Source organism: Arachis hypogaea, chromosome 14, assembly GCF_003086295.3.
Source record: "Arachis hypogaea cultivar Tifrunner chromosome 14, arahy.Tifrunner.gnm2.J5K5, whole genome shotgun sequence".
NCBI classification, from domain to species: Eukaryota; Viridiplantae; Streptophyta; class Magnoliopsida; order Fabales; family Fabaceae; genus Arachis; species Arachis hypogaea.
In genome coordinates, this window is record NC_092049.1 from 135219889 (window position 1) to 135232423 (window position 12535).

Genomic DNA, 12535 nt, shown 5'->3' on the forward strand with positions numbered 1-12535 from the left:
AGCAGAGAAAGACCAAAGGAACACGCCAGAGACGGCGGTCCGAGTAAAGCACCCAAGCCGTTCCCCCGAGTTGGGAAGTTCACTAATTATACCCCCCTCACGACATCGATCACAGAAGTCTACCAACAGATAGCGGAGAAGGGGATACTGTCGAAACTCCGACCTCTGAAGGACAGGACGGGAGGAAACAAGAACCTCTACTGCGAGTACCACAAGGGATACGGCCACAAAACCCAAGACTGCTTCGACTTAAAAGACGCCCTGGAACAGGCGATCAGGGATGGGAAACTAGCTGACTTCTCCCACCTTATAAGGGAGCCAAGGAGACGCCGTCGGGACCATGAAGGCGAAGACAGGTCCCGGCCGACAAGGCGACGCCAAGAACCAGAGGGTGACGACCACGGCCTCACGGTGGTAAACGTAGTGACGGCCAGGAATACCGCCCCGAGGTCAAAATCAACGCAGAAAAAAGACGCCAAGGTCCTAGCGGTCTCCTCCTCGTCCGCTAGAAGTTCCCGAGGTCTCCCATCCATCTCCTTCGGCCCAGAAGACCAATGGTTCGACGAGGTGCCGGAAAGTCCACCCATGGTCATCACGGCCCGGGTCGGAACAGGCCTCGTCAAACGAACGAATCCTGGTAGATACGGGGGCAGACTCAAACATCATGTTTCGAAACGTTTTCGACGCCATGGGATTGAGAGACGCCGACCTGGCGACCCACCAGCACGGTGTGGTAGGGTTGGGGGACCACTTCATCAAGCCGGATGGAATCATCTCATTCCCGACCTCTGTGGGACAGGGACCGAGACGAAGAACAGTCATGGCAGACTTTGTAATATTACGAGATTCCACGGCTTACAACATCATCCTGGGGAGGAAGACCATCAACGACCTGGGGGCGGCTATTAGTACAAAGCTACTGGTGATGAAGTTTATTGCTGATGACGGATCCGTAGGATCCATTAAAGGCGACTTGGAAACGGCGGTCGCTTGCGACCACGCCAGCCTTTCTCTCAGGAAAAAGTCCAAAGAAGCATCAGGGGTCTTCCTTGCCGACCTGGACGCCAGGATAGACGACAAACCCAGACCAGAGCCAGAAGGAGACCTGGAAAAGTTCAGAGTCGGCAAAGAGGACGATAAATTCACATTCATAAACAGAAACCTCCCCCATGAGATAAAGGAGCCTTTGATGGAAATGATCAGGGCTAATGCCGACCTCTTTGCCTGGACGCCTGCCGACATGCCCGGGATAGATCCCCAGCTCATGTCACACCATCTGGCCGTCAAGGTGGGAGCCAAACCAGTGGCCCAGAGGAGGAGAAAGATGTCGCAGGAAAGGGCAGAAGAGGTGGCCAGGCAGACGGCCAGCCTCCTAGAAGCAGGGTTCATCCGGGAACTGGACTACTCGACCTGGTTGTTGAACGTGATTCTGGTTAAAAAGCACAATGGGAGATGGAGAATGTGTGTGGACTACTCTGACCTCAACAAGGCGTGTCCCAAGGACTGCTACCCCCTGCCTAACATTGACGCACTCGTCGACGCAGCGGCGGGGTACCGATACCTGAGCTTCATGGATGCATATTCGGGATACAATCAGATACCGATGCACCGACCCGACGAGGAAAAAACGGCGTTCATAACACCAGGAGGAATCTATTGTTACAGGGTAATGCCTTTTGGTTTGAAGAACACCGGGGCCACATACCAAAGACTGATGAATAAGATATTCAGTGAACTCATAGGCAAAACGGTTGAAGTCTACGTGGATGACATACTCGCGAAGACCGCTCGACCGGATGACCTCCTGAGCGACCTTAATGGCGTCTTTTCGTCCCTCCGACAACACGGCATGAGGCTTAACCCGCTTAAGTGCACGTTTGCCATGGAGGCTGGAAAGTTCTTGGGATTCATGATCACTCAAAGGGGAGTGGAAGCCAACCCCGAGAAGTGCCAAGCAATTCTCCAGATGAAGAGCCCAGGTTGCATCAAAGACGTCCAGTGACTGGCCGGGAGATTGACAGCTTTATCCCGATTCCTCGGCGCATCGGCAGCAAGAGCCCTACCCTTCTTCAATATAATGAGAAAGGGGATGACGTTCGAATGGACCCCAGCGTGCGAAGAAGCATTCAACCACTTCAAAGAGATCCTAGCAGCACCACCAGTTCTCGGGAAACCTAAGGCCGGAAAGCCCCTTTACCTCTGCCTATCAGTAACCGAGGGAGCGCTCGCCACAGTACTCGTTAGAGAAGAGGGGAAGACCCAACAACCCGTTTACTTCGTGAGCAGGGCCCTCCAAGGGCCAGAGCTGAGATACAGCAGGTTGGAGAAATTGGCACTGGCGCTCCTAATCTCCTCTCGGAGGTTAAGACAATACTTCCAGAGTCATCGTATAGTAGTGAGGACGGACCAGGCGATTCGCCAAGTGCTGCAAAAACCTGACTTGGCTGGTAGGATGATGACCTGGGCCATCGAGCTCTCCCAATATGACCTACAGTATGAGCCCCGACATGCAATTAAAGCCCAGGCAATGGCAGACTTTTTAGTTGAAGTGATGGGGGATCCTCCCGAGGAAGCGGGCGCGCGGTGGAGGCTTCACGTGGACGGGGCCTCCAACCGGACATCCGGAGGAGCAGGGGTCATCTTAGAGAGCCCAGCAGGGGTCATCTACGAGCAATCGACCAAGTTCGAGTTCCCAGTGTTGAACAACCAAGCAGAATATGAAGCTCTCTTGGGCGGACTGACGCTGGCTTGGGAAGTCGGGGCGACAAAGGTCGAGGTATGCAGCGACTCACAAGTTATCACCTTGCAAGTAAACGGAAGCTACCAGGCCCGGGACCCCCTCTTACAAAAATACTTGGAAAAGGTCAAAGAAATGACAAGTCAGTTCCAGGAGGTCGTCGTCCAACACGTCCCAAGAGAAAGGAACACGCGGGCGGACCTCCTGTCTAAGCTGGCGAGCACAAAGCCAGGATCGGGTAACCGGTCTCTCATCCAAGGCATGGTGAAGGAGCCAATGGTCGCCCTCCATTTGACGAAGTCAAGCCCCTCATGGCTAGACCCCATCACCAACTTCTTGGAACTCGGCAAGGTGCCTGAAGACGAGAAAGCAGCCAAGGCTTTGCGGAGGGAGGCGGCCAGATACGCAATCATACAAGGACAACTATTCAAAAAGGGACTCAGCCAGCCCCTATTGAAGTGTTTGCACCCCGACCAGATGGACTACGTGCTTAGAGAGGTCCATGAGGGGTGCTGCGGACACCACATCGGGGGCAAGGCTCTAGCAAGAAAGCTCATCCGAGCCGGATACTATTGGCCAACAATGATGAAAGACTCACAGGAGTTTGTCAAAAGGTGTATAAAGTGTCAACAAAACGCCAACTTCCACAAGGCACCGGCCTCCGAGCTAAGCTCTCTGACGACTACTCGACCTTTCGCACAATGGGGAGTCGACCTCCTGGGACCTTTCCCGGTCGGCCCAGGACAAGTCAAATACCTCATTGTCGCCATTGACTACTACACCAAATGGGTGGAGGCCGAACCATTGGCTACGATATCGTCCTCCAACTGCCGGAAGTTCATGTGGAGGCAGGTGATAACCCGTTTCGGTATCCCGGAGGTCGTTATCTCGGATAACGGGACCCAGTTCACGGACAAGAAGTTCATGGAGTTCCTCTCTGGCCTAGGGATAAAACAGAGGTTCTCCTCGGTAGAACATCCCCAAACAAACGGGCAGGTAGAGGCTGCAAACAAAGTCGTCCTCCTTGGTCTAAAGAAGCGTCTAGACAATAAGAAAGGAACATGGGCCGACGAGCTCGCTTCCGTCCTATGGTCCTACCGGACAACCGAGCAAAGCGCCACGGGGGAAACTCCCTTTCGCCTAACATACGGGCTCGATGCAGTGATACCCGTCGAAATCGGCGAACCGAGCCCCCGACTGTTACTCACGGGCATGAGCGAAGCGGTCGAAAAGGACCTGGTCGAGGAGACAAGAGAGATGGCTCACTTATCGGAAACGGCGTTGAAACAAAGATTAGCCCTCCGTTACAACGCCAAAGTCCTCAAACGAGATTTTGAGGAAAGGGACCTCGTCCTGCGACGCAACGATATCGGTGTACCGACCCCAGGAGAAGGAAAGCTGGCGGTGAATTGGGAAGGCCCCTACAGGATAAAAGAGGTGCTCGGCAAAGGCGCTTACAAGCTCGAGAGACTCGACGGCAAGGAAATACCCAGAACATGGAACGCAGGTAACCTAAAGAGGTTCTACCCATGACCTAACGGCTCGCCGACCAGGGAGCCTAACCAGATAGTTGATACTTGCCCTGTCCACATGTTAATTTACCTTGTCTATTTACTTTATCAAATGCTTGCCCAGCTGACGATTAATTTTCACTTGTTAAAATTTCTTACTTGTTAAATTTTTTTTTTACTTATCTGCTACCCCCTAACATGTGTTTTACACGACTGATCCCTAAAACGGTATCCCGGGATTGATCACCCCGGGAGCCAGACGGATCATAAGCCATAATTGATTCGGCGACAACACGACCAACCCGGACCGAACCGTTACCAACGTAAAAACGGCGAGACGGGCACAAGCAATAAGCCCGCCCCGAAAAAGCGGTAACAAAGAAAAACAATCCAACGAGCAAGACGGAAGACAATAACGGCGACACGACCAGACGACGACATGAGCGTAAATCATAAAACAACCAAATAAGCATAACTTATAAAGTGTCAAAACACGGATCGGACAAGCAATTTGTTCAAAACAAACAAACGACAAATACGCAAAAGTTACAAAGTATCACTTCCTTGGCATATCTACAATCTTCCCATCTTGGATCATCTTGAAGACCCCGATAGCAGAGATGTCAAAGTCGGGAGCTACAATCTTCACTTGAGCCTTCAGGGCATCCTCAGTCATAGTAATTGCATTCTTCCCCTGCTCTCTGGTCGCCTTCAGCTTCGTTTTGAGCCCCTCGACTTCCGACTTAGCGGCCTTGGCCAACGAGACGGCCTCATCACGCTCTTTCTCCAAGGCCGCCACCCGAGACTGGGCAGAGTTCAGCTGGCCCTCCAAGGTCATCTCCCGCTCGGTTAGGCGGGCCACTGTCTCGTCCGACACTTTCAACTTCTCGGCAGCAGACGATGCCCTCTCCTCCGAAACCTTGAGCTTCTCCGTTGTCTCAGACAACTGGCCCTGGATCTGCTCAACTTGAACTTTGAAGTCGTTGTTGGCTTTAACAGAGGATTCGAGCTTCCTCCGGAGGGCCTGCATCCCCGACAACTCGAACTCGGCCTTTCGAGCTATCACAGCCCCCCGGAGCAAAGTTCGATACATCCATCTAGCCTGCCCAGCCAGCTCAGTGCCGAGAAAATGCTCCTCCGTCCCGGGGATCAGCTGGGAGTCTATAAACCTTGTAGCATCGAAGTTCCTCTCCATGATGCTAAGGGCCCCCTCCGGACTAGCTGACGACCTCCTCTTTTTGGGTGTGTGGATAAGTTCCACATCATCATCTTCTTGGCGGGAAGTGGTCGAGTGTCCGCCGGTCACCTCCTCGGGGATGGGGGAGTCCAGCTCCTCGACAGGCCTTTTCCCCACCGCAACGGCTGCCCGCGGAGAAGGCTCAGTCTGATCCTCAGCCTCCACGGCAGGACCCTCCGACTTACCGGCCTGATCCTCCGGCTTCCCAGCCTCCCTCTCAGCCTTCTCGTCATCACTATCTTCGAAGAAGGTCTTCATCAAATTTTCAAGTCCAACCACAGTGGAAGACATTTCCACTACAACAAACAGCAAACGCATTAGTCGTCAAATCGGATAAAGAAAGCAAAGATAAACACGTAAGGGCAAGCAAACAAGACAACTCACGGATATAGCTCCTAGCGGCCTCCCGCTCACCCATAAGGAGATGAGGGTGCACGGGGTTCTTTTCAAAAATGGCGAAAAGTACGTCAGCTATTTGCTTATCTACAGGCGACAACCTCTTGTATGTCACCTTGATGAAGGAATTCGACCCCGCCCTAAAACTCCAGTAAGTTGGGATGAGGCGCTCCCCCTCCAACGACAACCAGAAGGGATGACGACATTTGGTGGGACGAACTTTGAAATACTTGTCTTTGAAGCCATGGTAGGAGTCCTCAAAGAGGCCAAAAATTCTCCTACCCTGGGCAGAACGGAAAGAAAGGAACCCCTTCCTTGCTTTCCCCTGCTTGGAAGGGTTGGTGAGGTTGAAGTAAAAAAGGAAGACGTCCACCAACACCGGCAGCTCGAGGTACTCGCAAACCATTTCGAAACAGCAGATCGAGGCCCAGCTGTTCGGATGGAGCTGCGAAGGGGAGACGCATATCCGGTTGAGGAGCGCCATTTGGAATTCGGAGAACGGTATCCGAACGCCGACTTGTGTGAACATGGACTTGTAAAACCAAATCCAGTCGGGGACACGAGGAGAGTGGAAGTTGAGCTCATAGATGCGCTCATGGGAGGCAGGGACGGCGGTCTCGTAGTTGGCCTCCTCGTCCGTCCCCCCACACAAGTAGCCGGCTCGCCGGAACTCGGTCAACTCCTCCAAATCCATCTGGTTGGGCGAGTCCTTTACATCGTCAGTCACCCAGGTGTACGGGTCGTAAGCCGCGCCAGAAACAGAAGCCCGGGAGACGATGCGAGGCATACCTACAGCGGGGTACCACTCCATTAGTTTAGGAGGTCGGGAGTCCACAAAAACCCAGAAACTACACCTTTTCAACTCTACCATGACCAAACACGGTCAAAGCCGAAGCCCACCGCACAAATTACCCCAAGAAGCCTATCCCGGAATGGTACCCCTCCCATAATTTACCTACCCCAGCATTGGAAAACCATTCGGTAAAAATAAACTAGGCATGGCATGCAACAAACACAAAACAGCAATCGCACAGCAGCAAGACATAGCGCAGATACAAAAGGATAGGGACCAAAAAATTACCTGGAATGATGGAAGAAACTTGGGTTGAAAGAGAAACAGGAGGGGGTTCGCACTAGGAGCTTTGGATGTCAGGGAGAGAAGGAGTTGAAAATAGCAAGAGTGGGAGGAGGGGAGAAAGAAAACTGTTTAAAAACCATCACAAGAAGCGCGAAAGAAGGCAGGGGCAAAATAGTCTTTGCACACATGGTTTTTTTAAAATCATTATGAGCATTTAATGCTCAGCGCGAACAACGAAGTGACGAACGAACGCCTCAGCAGACCAAGAGACACGCGTACAAGAGATGCGTCTCTCCCACGGTTAGCCGACTCGACGACAACACACGAACGAGGGCATCACGCGCCACCCATGGCCTTAACGACCATCACTGGCGCATCGGGGGCACTGTTACGGCCCGCCCCAAGACCCCTGCGGGTCTACCCGACCCGGGCTCCACCCGCCCCGGCTAAGCGCCTTTCAACCGACCCGGACACGCGTCCCGTACGGCCTGCACGCAGCTATGGGACAGCGTCCTTGAGAATATGGGCCTGTCCTTCCGAGGGGCCCACAGCTGACACGCATATAAGGGGAAGACTGGCTCTTCCCCCAAGGTACGCCACATTCTTACACCATTCTCTTTCTGCCTGCACATATTCTGACAAGAGCGTCGGAGTGTCTTTGTAGGTGGCACCCCCCTCCTCTCCACACGAAGTGCTCGGGACCTCGCATCCACCCGGTTGGAGGACTACGACCTGACGAGCTCCTTCCACCACTCAGCATCCAGACCCGAACCGTCCGGTACCCGACTTACCGAACACTTTACTTGATTAACTACTCGGTCTGTGTGGCAAGAATTTTCGGTTATTGTTATTTTATTTTTTTTTTTGTTTTTCTTATCATAAATAAATTTGACTTTAACAAATTATATTTATGTAATACAAAAACTTTTAATATTGTTTGAATATTTAATAATATAAAAAATATTTAAGACACAACTAAATTTTTTTTAAAGATGGGCACAAATACAAATTACGATATAGATATCATACATATTACAATAAAAATATTGAAAACATACATTTTTTTAATTATCATTTACAGCATAAATATCTGTTTTTTTATTAAAGTTGTTTGTTAACAATGAGTTGTTATTGCTCTGATAAATTTCTTGAATAAAAATTAATAATTTTGTGACATATAAAATAATTATTATATTCTTTGATATTTTTTTGTTATCCTAGTCGAGTATGACCGAATATTTGACTTTAAGTTTATGCACAATTGTATCAAGATCTTCTAACAATTTACAACATAGACCTTCCATGCATTATATTTATCTTGTTGAATTTTGTGTAATCAAATTACTAGACCTAGTGTATTATTTAATTCTTCATACATGTTTTATTAAAATTTCTTAATAAAAAGAGACATTTAGATATTAAATAGTGTGAGACATTTAGATATTTAATAGTTTGAGATATTTTTAGCTGTTTGTTAATGTGCAGGATTTATTAAATACATGACATTTTATACATTCTAAATTTTGTACAACTAACTACGCGAATCACAAAATAAAAACTTGGTATATTTTTTAACAGAAAAATATTTGCTTTAAAAGGAGAATATAAAACTTCAATAATATGGTGTTGCGTCCAAAAGACTACATCTTAAATTGTTTATGAAAAAAAAATGAGATATTATCCTCAAAAGGACAATCAAAGTTAATAATGTTATAAAAACGTATTTTAGGGTCAGTTCCTATAAAAATTATTTAAATTATTGAACTTTAGTTTCGATAATATTTACCCATCGTAAATTATGTTAAGAGGAATGCTAGGAGCCAGAAACTTTTGTGATTTGTAGCCGTCAAATAACCATCAATGATGATTTTAATGGTGTGAGATTGATGTGAGATTTTATCCGATGGCTCACGTTTCTTTGCTGGTTACATGCTGGCCAAAATTTAACAAAGTTGATGGCCCCTAGACTTTTTCTTATGTTAAATATATTCCAATGTGACTGACAACAGTTAAAAAAAATCTTCATAAAATTTATTTCCAATATTAAAAAAAAACAAAAGTAATCATAAAAAATCCACTTGTTTTTTTGTTATAATTAATCTGTAAGGACAATTAATTCTTCTTACTCGATGTTCTGCAATCTATATGAAACCCCTTTTCATGCATAATTAAGATGAACTTGTCATTTTAATTCTATAATACCCGGTTAAATGATCTTAATCAAACGATGAACAAACTAAAAGTAAATGCACACTGTAGTCAATTTTAACTTATAATTTGATTATAAAATGTAAACTTCATAATTATGGAGCACAACATTGATGTCATTTATAAAGAAGAATCAAACCTCGTCCGCATTATCTTCATCTGCCAAACAGTTGCGGCGGTCATGACCGAACCCAAAGCACCTTCTGCAACGTCTCCCATTCTTCATATGAGTGCTGCCTCGAGGAGTACCCTTTGACCTTATGATATGAAGATTTCCAATGTCAATGTCATTTCTAGCAGGATGTGCCTGTCCACCCTTGTTGCCTATGTAGCACATGGACTCTAACTCGTTAGACGTCTTCGCGACTACATTCACCACTTTTTTGTAGGTTTCTGAACCCTGTGCTCCCAAGAAGCACATCTTCGAACAAGCAGCCCACAACGCACCGTACCTAACGCGGATTGCCCGGTCCGATCTGACTAGACCTCTATTGTGCTAATTCTATCGGATTTTGCATCTTTACACCACCTCTTAAGAACCAATCGATCAGGCAACTCTTCTATGTCCAGCTCTTTCAGAACGCAGAATATGTGACCATAAGGAATACCTACACTATTCCACAACTTGCATGAAAACTCGAACTTGTCAGAACCCCTATCATACAGCACCGCATGAACACGATGTGGCTTTCTAAACTTCCTTAGCATAAACTTCTCAGTGCTACCAAACCTATCTTTGTGCAGTACAATCATCCCACCAACACTTTCGATTTGTTTCTTTACCTCGAAGAATATTTCCCTTGTGTACAACTTACTAGCCGACCCCTCAAGAGACTCCAATCCGGTCGTCAGCACAAGATCAGTATACAATGACCTGTAATCCGCAATGAACTCGTTGTTGCGGTAATCTTTCACAACACGATCGAGGTTCTCTACCAGCTCAAGCAGGCAATTTCCAGATTTTATAAATTTCTTTAATGATGAGTTGATGCTCTCACATCTGGATGTTGTTCGCAAGCCTGCACAAAATTTGTCGCACAAGTAAGCATGCGCCCACTACTCCTTTTTCTCGTATGTGCTTGCAATCCAATCATTATCCTCCAACCCAAAGCTACGGACCACTTCTGCCCAGTAATCTTCAAATTCCTTAACATCAAAATGGCCATACACAGCTGTCTTGAACGCAGCACAGAAATCACTATCTTTTATTTTTTGAAGTGCATTCCGAGCAAGGTGCCAGCTACAGAGTCGATGGGTCGCGTTAGGGAACTCACTCCGAATCGCCTCCTTCATAGACTCGTCACCATCTGTGACAACAACTTTTGGCTCCTTACTCTGCATAACCTCCAAAAAACAGCCCAACAACCATTTATATGATGGAATCTTTTCATCCTCTAGCAAACCAAATCCAAACATAATAGTCTGCCTATGGTGGTTAGTACCAGAAAAAATAACCAGAGGCCTGTTGTATAGATTCTTCTTGTAAGTGGAATCAAATGCCAACACATCTCCGAAGCACTCATAATCATATTGCATGTGGCCGTCTGACCAAAAAAGATTACCTAGATGCTTCTCAGCGCAGTAAGAATATTTTACAACTGCTAACGGATCCATCTCAGTTTTATCCTTTAGATAACTAATTGCTGCCGCAGTGTCTCCTTCAACAATGCGGGATTGCCGAACATCATCCATATAGTTATACAAATCCTTCCTGATAAAGTTGACATTCCGATATCCACCACACAAGTGAGCAAAGAACCCCATGATTTGAGTTGTCTAGAATCCAGCCTCATGCATGCTATGTATGTGAGCTTTGTCTCCATCAGTCAGCTTCCGATGCGGCGCCATTACGTTGGTGAAATCTGGTGGGGCCAAATCGTGATTATGATCCACAATAAACGTTTTCGTCCTCCACTTTCTAGAACTCATGTCCAAGTATACAACATACTTGGCATGATAATTGGTTCTTGTCTCTGCTTTATGAGCCCTCTTCCTATCGACCCTCTCATAGTGCTTCTTCTCACGCAAACCTTGTCGATTGCAATAAAAGAACTTCTGCACGATATTCCCTTCCTCATTTTTCACAGAATCACCCTTTCGTACAGCGAATCCAGTTGCCTTCGCAAAAGCCACTATGCTTTGTACGCCTCTTCCACACTATTATACTCAGCTGATTCCAATGCGGCGGCAGTTAAAACCGCTGATCCCAATTCTTCGTCACCATATTCTGTGTCAGCCGCAACGTGTATTCCAGTTGGTACCGGCATGGAACCCTCATCACCAGCCACTGAACCATCTTCTCTATCCCCCGCTGCCGATTGAACTTGCTCTGTCTCTAGTGACCATGCAGCACTTCCTTCATCATCATCCGTTAAGTCCGTGCTCCATCCATCAGTCCATTGGACGGAGAAATTAGAACTTCCTTCTCCATGGCTTTCCATCTCAAATTGGCAGCACTATGTAAAGAAATTCTCATTCTCAATAAGGCTAACTATTAATACCAAAGACCAAGGACAAGATATCTGATTAGCAGAACGGCTAACAAGATAGATCGATAGCAGAATTAAATTAAATACTACAATTAAATTAAACACAATCAACAAGACAAAAATAACATGCAGGATATTGGCTACGAAAGAACATGATAACATGGTGCGATGAATTAAATTAATAACTGGCAACACCACAAAAGCACTATGCACCATCATGGCTAACAAGGAAGATGATAAATTCATCCATTGAATTAAACTAATTAATTTAAATTAACCATAACGGCTAAGAATAAAGGTGAACTCATTTGCTACAATAAACTAACTACAATCCACACCACAGAAAAAGTATGCAGGTCACGAAGTTAGTGTAAATGCTCTCCACACTGAGCAATTCTTCTTGGGATTTAACTGGCCATTTAAGTTGGCAACATGCAGATTCATCGTCAATCATACAAGAGACGAATGTGATGTAAAGAATAAAACAAATCAAAGGTTACACTTACCTCAGATCGAAGGCGCCTTTGGCGTCGATAGCCACCCACACGGAGGCGAATGTCGCGGACCTGGAATGAGGCTGAGTGCCTGCGTATACTGCTTCAAGGATTGCACCCTACCAACAAAAAGATACACAGCCGCACATCGGAGGACACTTCGATGTCGTCAGCCACCCTAACCTCTGCGATTGTTGCGGACCTGGAACGACGCAGTAGTGGCTGAATCTGCTACTGTACCAAATGCGCCCGAACCACAAGATGATCGACAACTAGAATCCTCCCCCGAAACAACCCGGGGGCTGACTCATGAAACCACTGGTTAATAACTCACCGCCAACAATGGTCCAAGTTGACCGCAACATGAACTCCGGGTGATGGTCGC

The 12535-nt window shown here is 47.2% G+C and overlaps 2 protein-coding genes across 2 annotated transcripts; one reads left to right on the forward strand and one right to left on the reverse strand.

Annotated features, from left to right (window-relative positions):
- Positions 1-2089: 2089 nt before the first annotated feature.
- LOC112743277 (uncharacterized) lies at positions 2090-4383 on the forward strand. Its single transcript, XM_025792496.1, has 3 exons — positions 2090-3235; positions 3590-4109; positions 4373-4383. Exons 1-3 carry the CDS (start codon positions 2090-2092, stop codon positions 4381-4383), a joined length of 1677 nt encoding a protein of 558 aa, XP_025648281.1.
- Positions 4384-9647: 5264 nt separating this feature from the next.
- LOC112743279 (protein FAR1-RELATED SEQUENCE 5-like) lies at positions 9648-10931 on the reverse strand. The gene is made up of 2 exons (XM_025792497.1): positions 10283-10931; positions 9648-10186 (listed from the first exon to the last, which is right to left on the reverse strand). The coding sequence occupies exons 1-2, from the start codon at positions 10929-10931 to the stop codon at positions 9648-9650; spliced, it is 1188 nt and encodes a 395-aa protein (XP_025648282.1).
- Positions 10932-12535: the final 1604 nt, after the last annotated feature.

Coding starts and splice junctions, on each gene's coding strand:
- LOC112743277 (XM_025792496.1), top strand. CDS start 2,090: ATGACGTTCGAATGGACCCCAGCGTGCGAAGAAGCATTCAACCACTTC. Junction 3,236..3,589: donor TGGACTACGTGCTTAGAGAG/GTCCATGAGGGG, acceptor ATGTGGAGGCAG/GTGATAACCCGTTTCGGTAT.
- LOC112743279 (XM_025792497.1), bottom strand. CDS start 10,931: ATGGGGTTCTTTGCTCACTTGTGTGGTGGATATCGGAATGTCAACTTT. Junction 10,187..10,282: donor TTACTGGGCAGAAGTGGTCC/GTAGCTTTGGGT, acceptor AATTTTGTGCAG/GCTTGCGAACAACATCCAGA.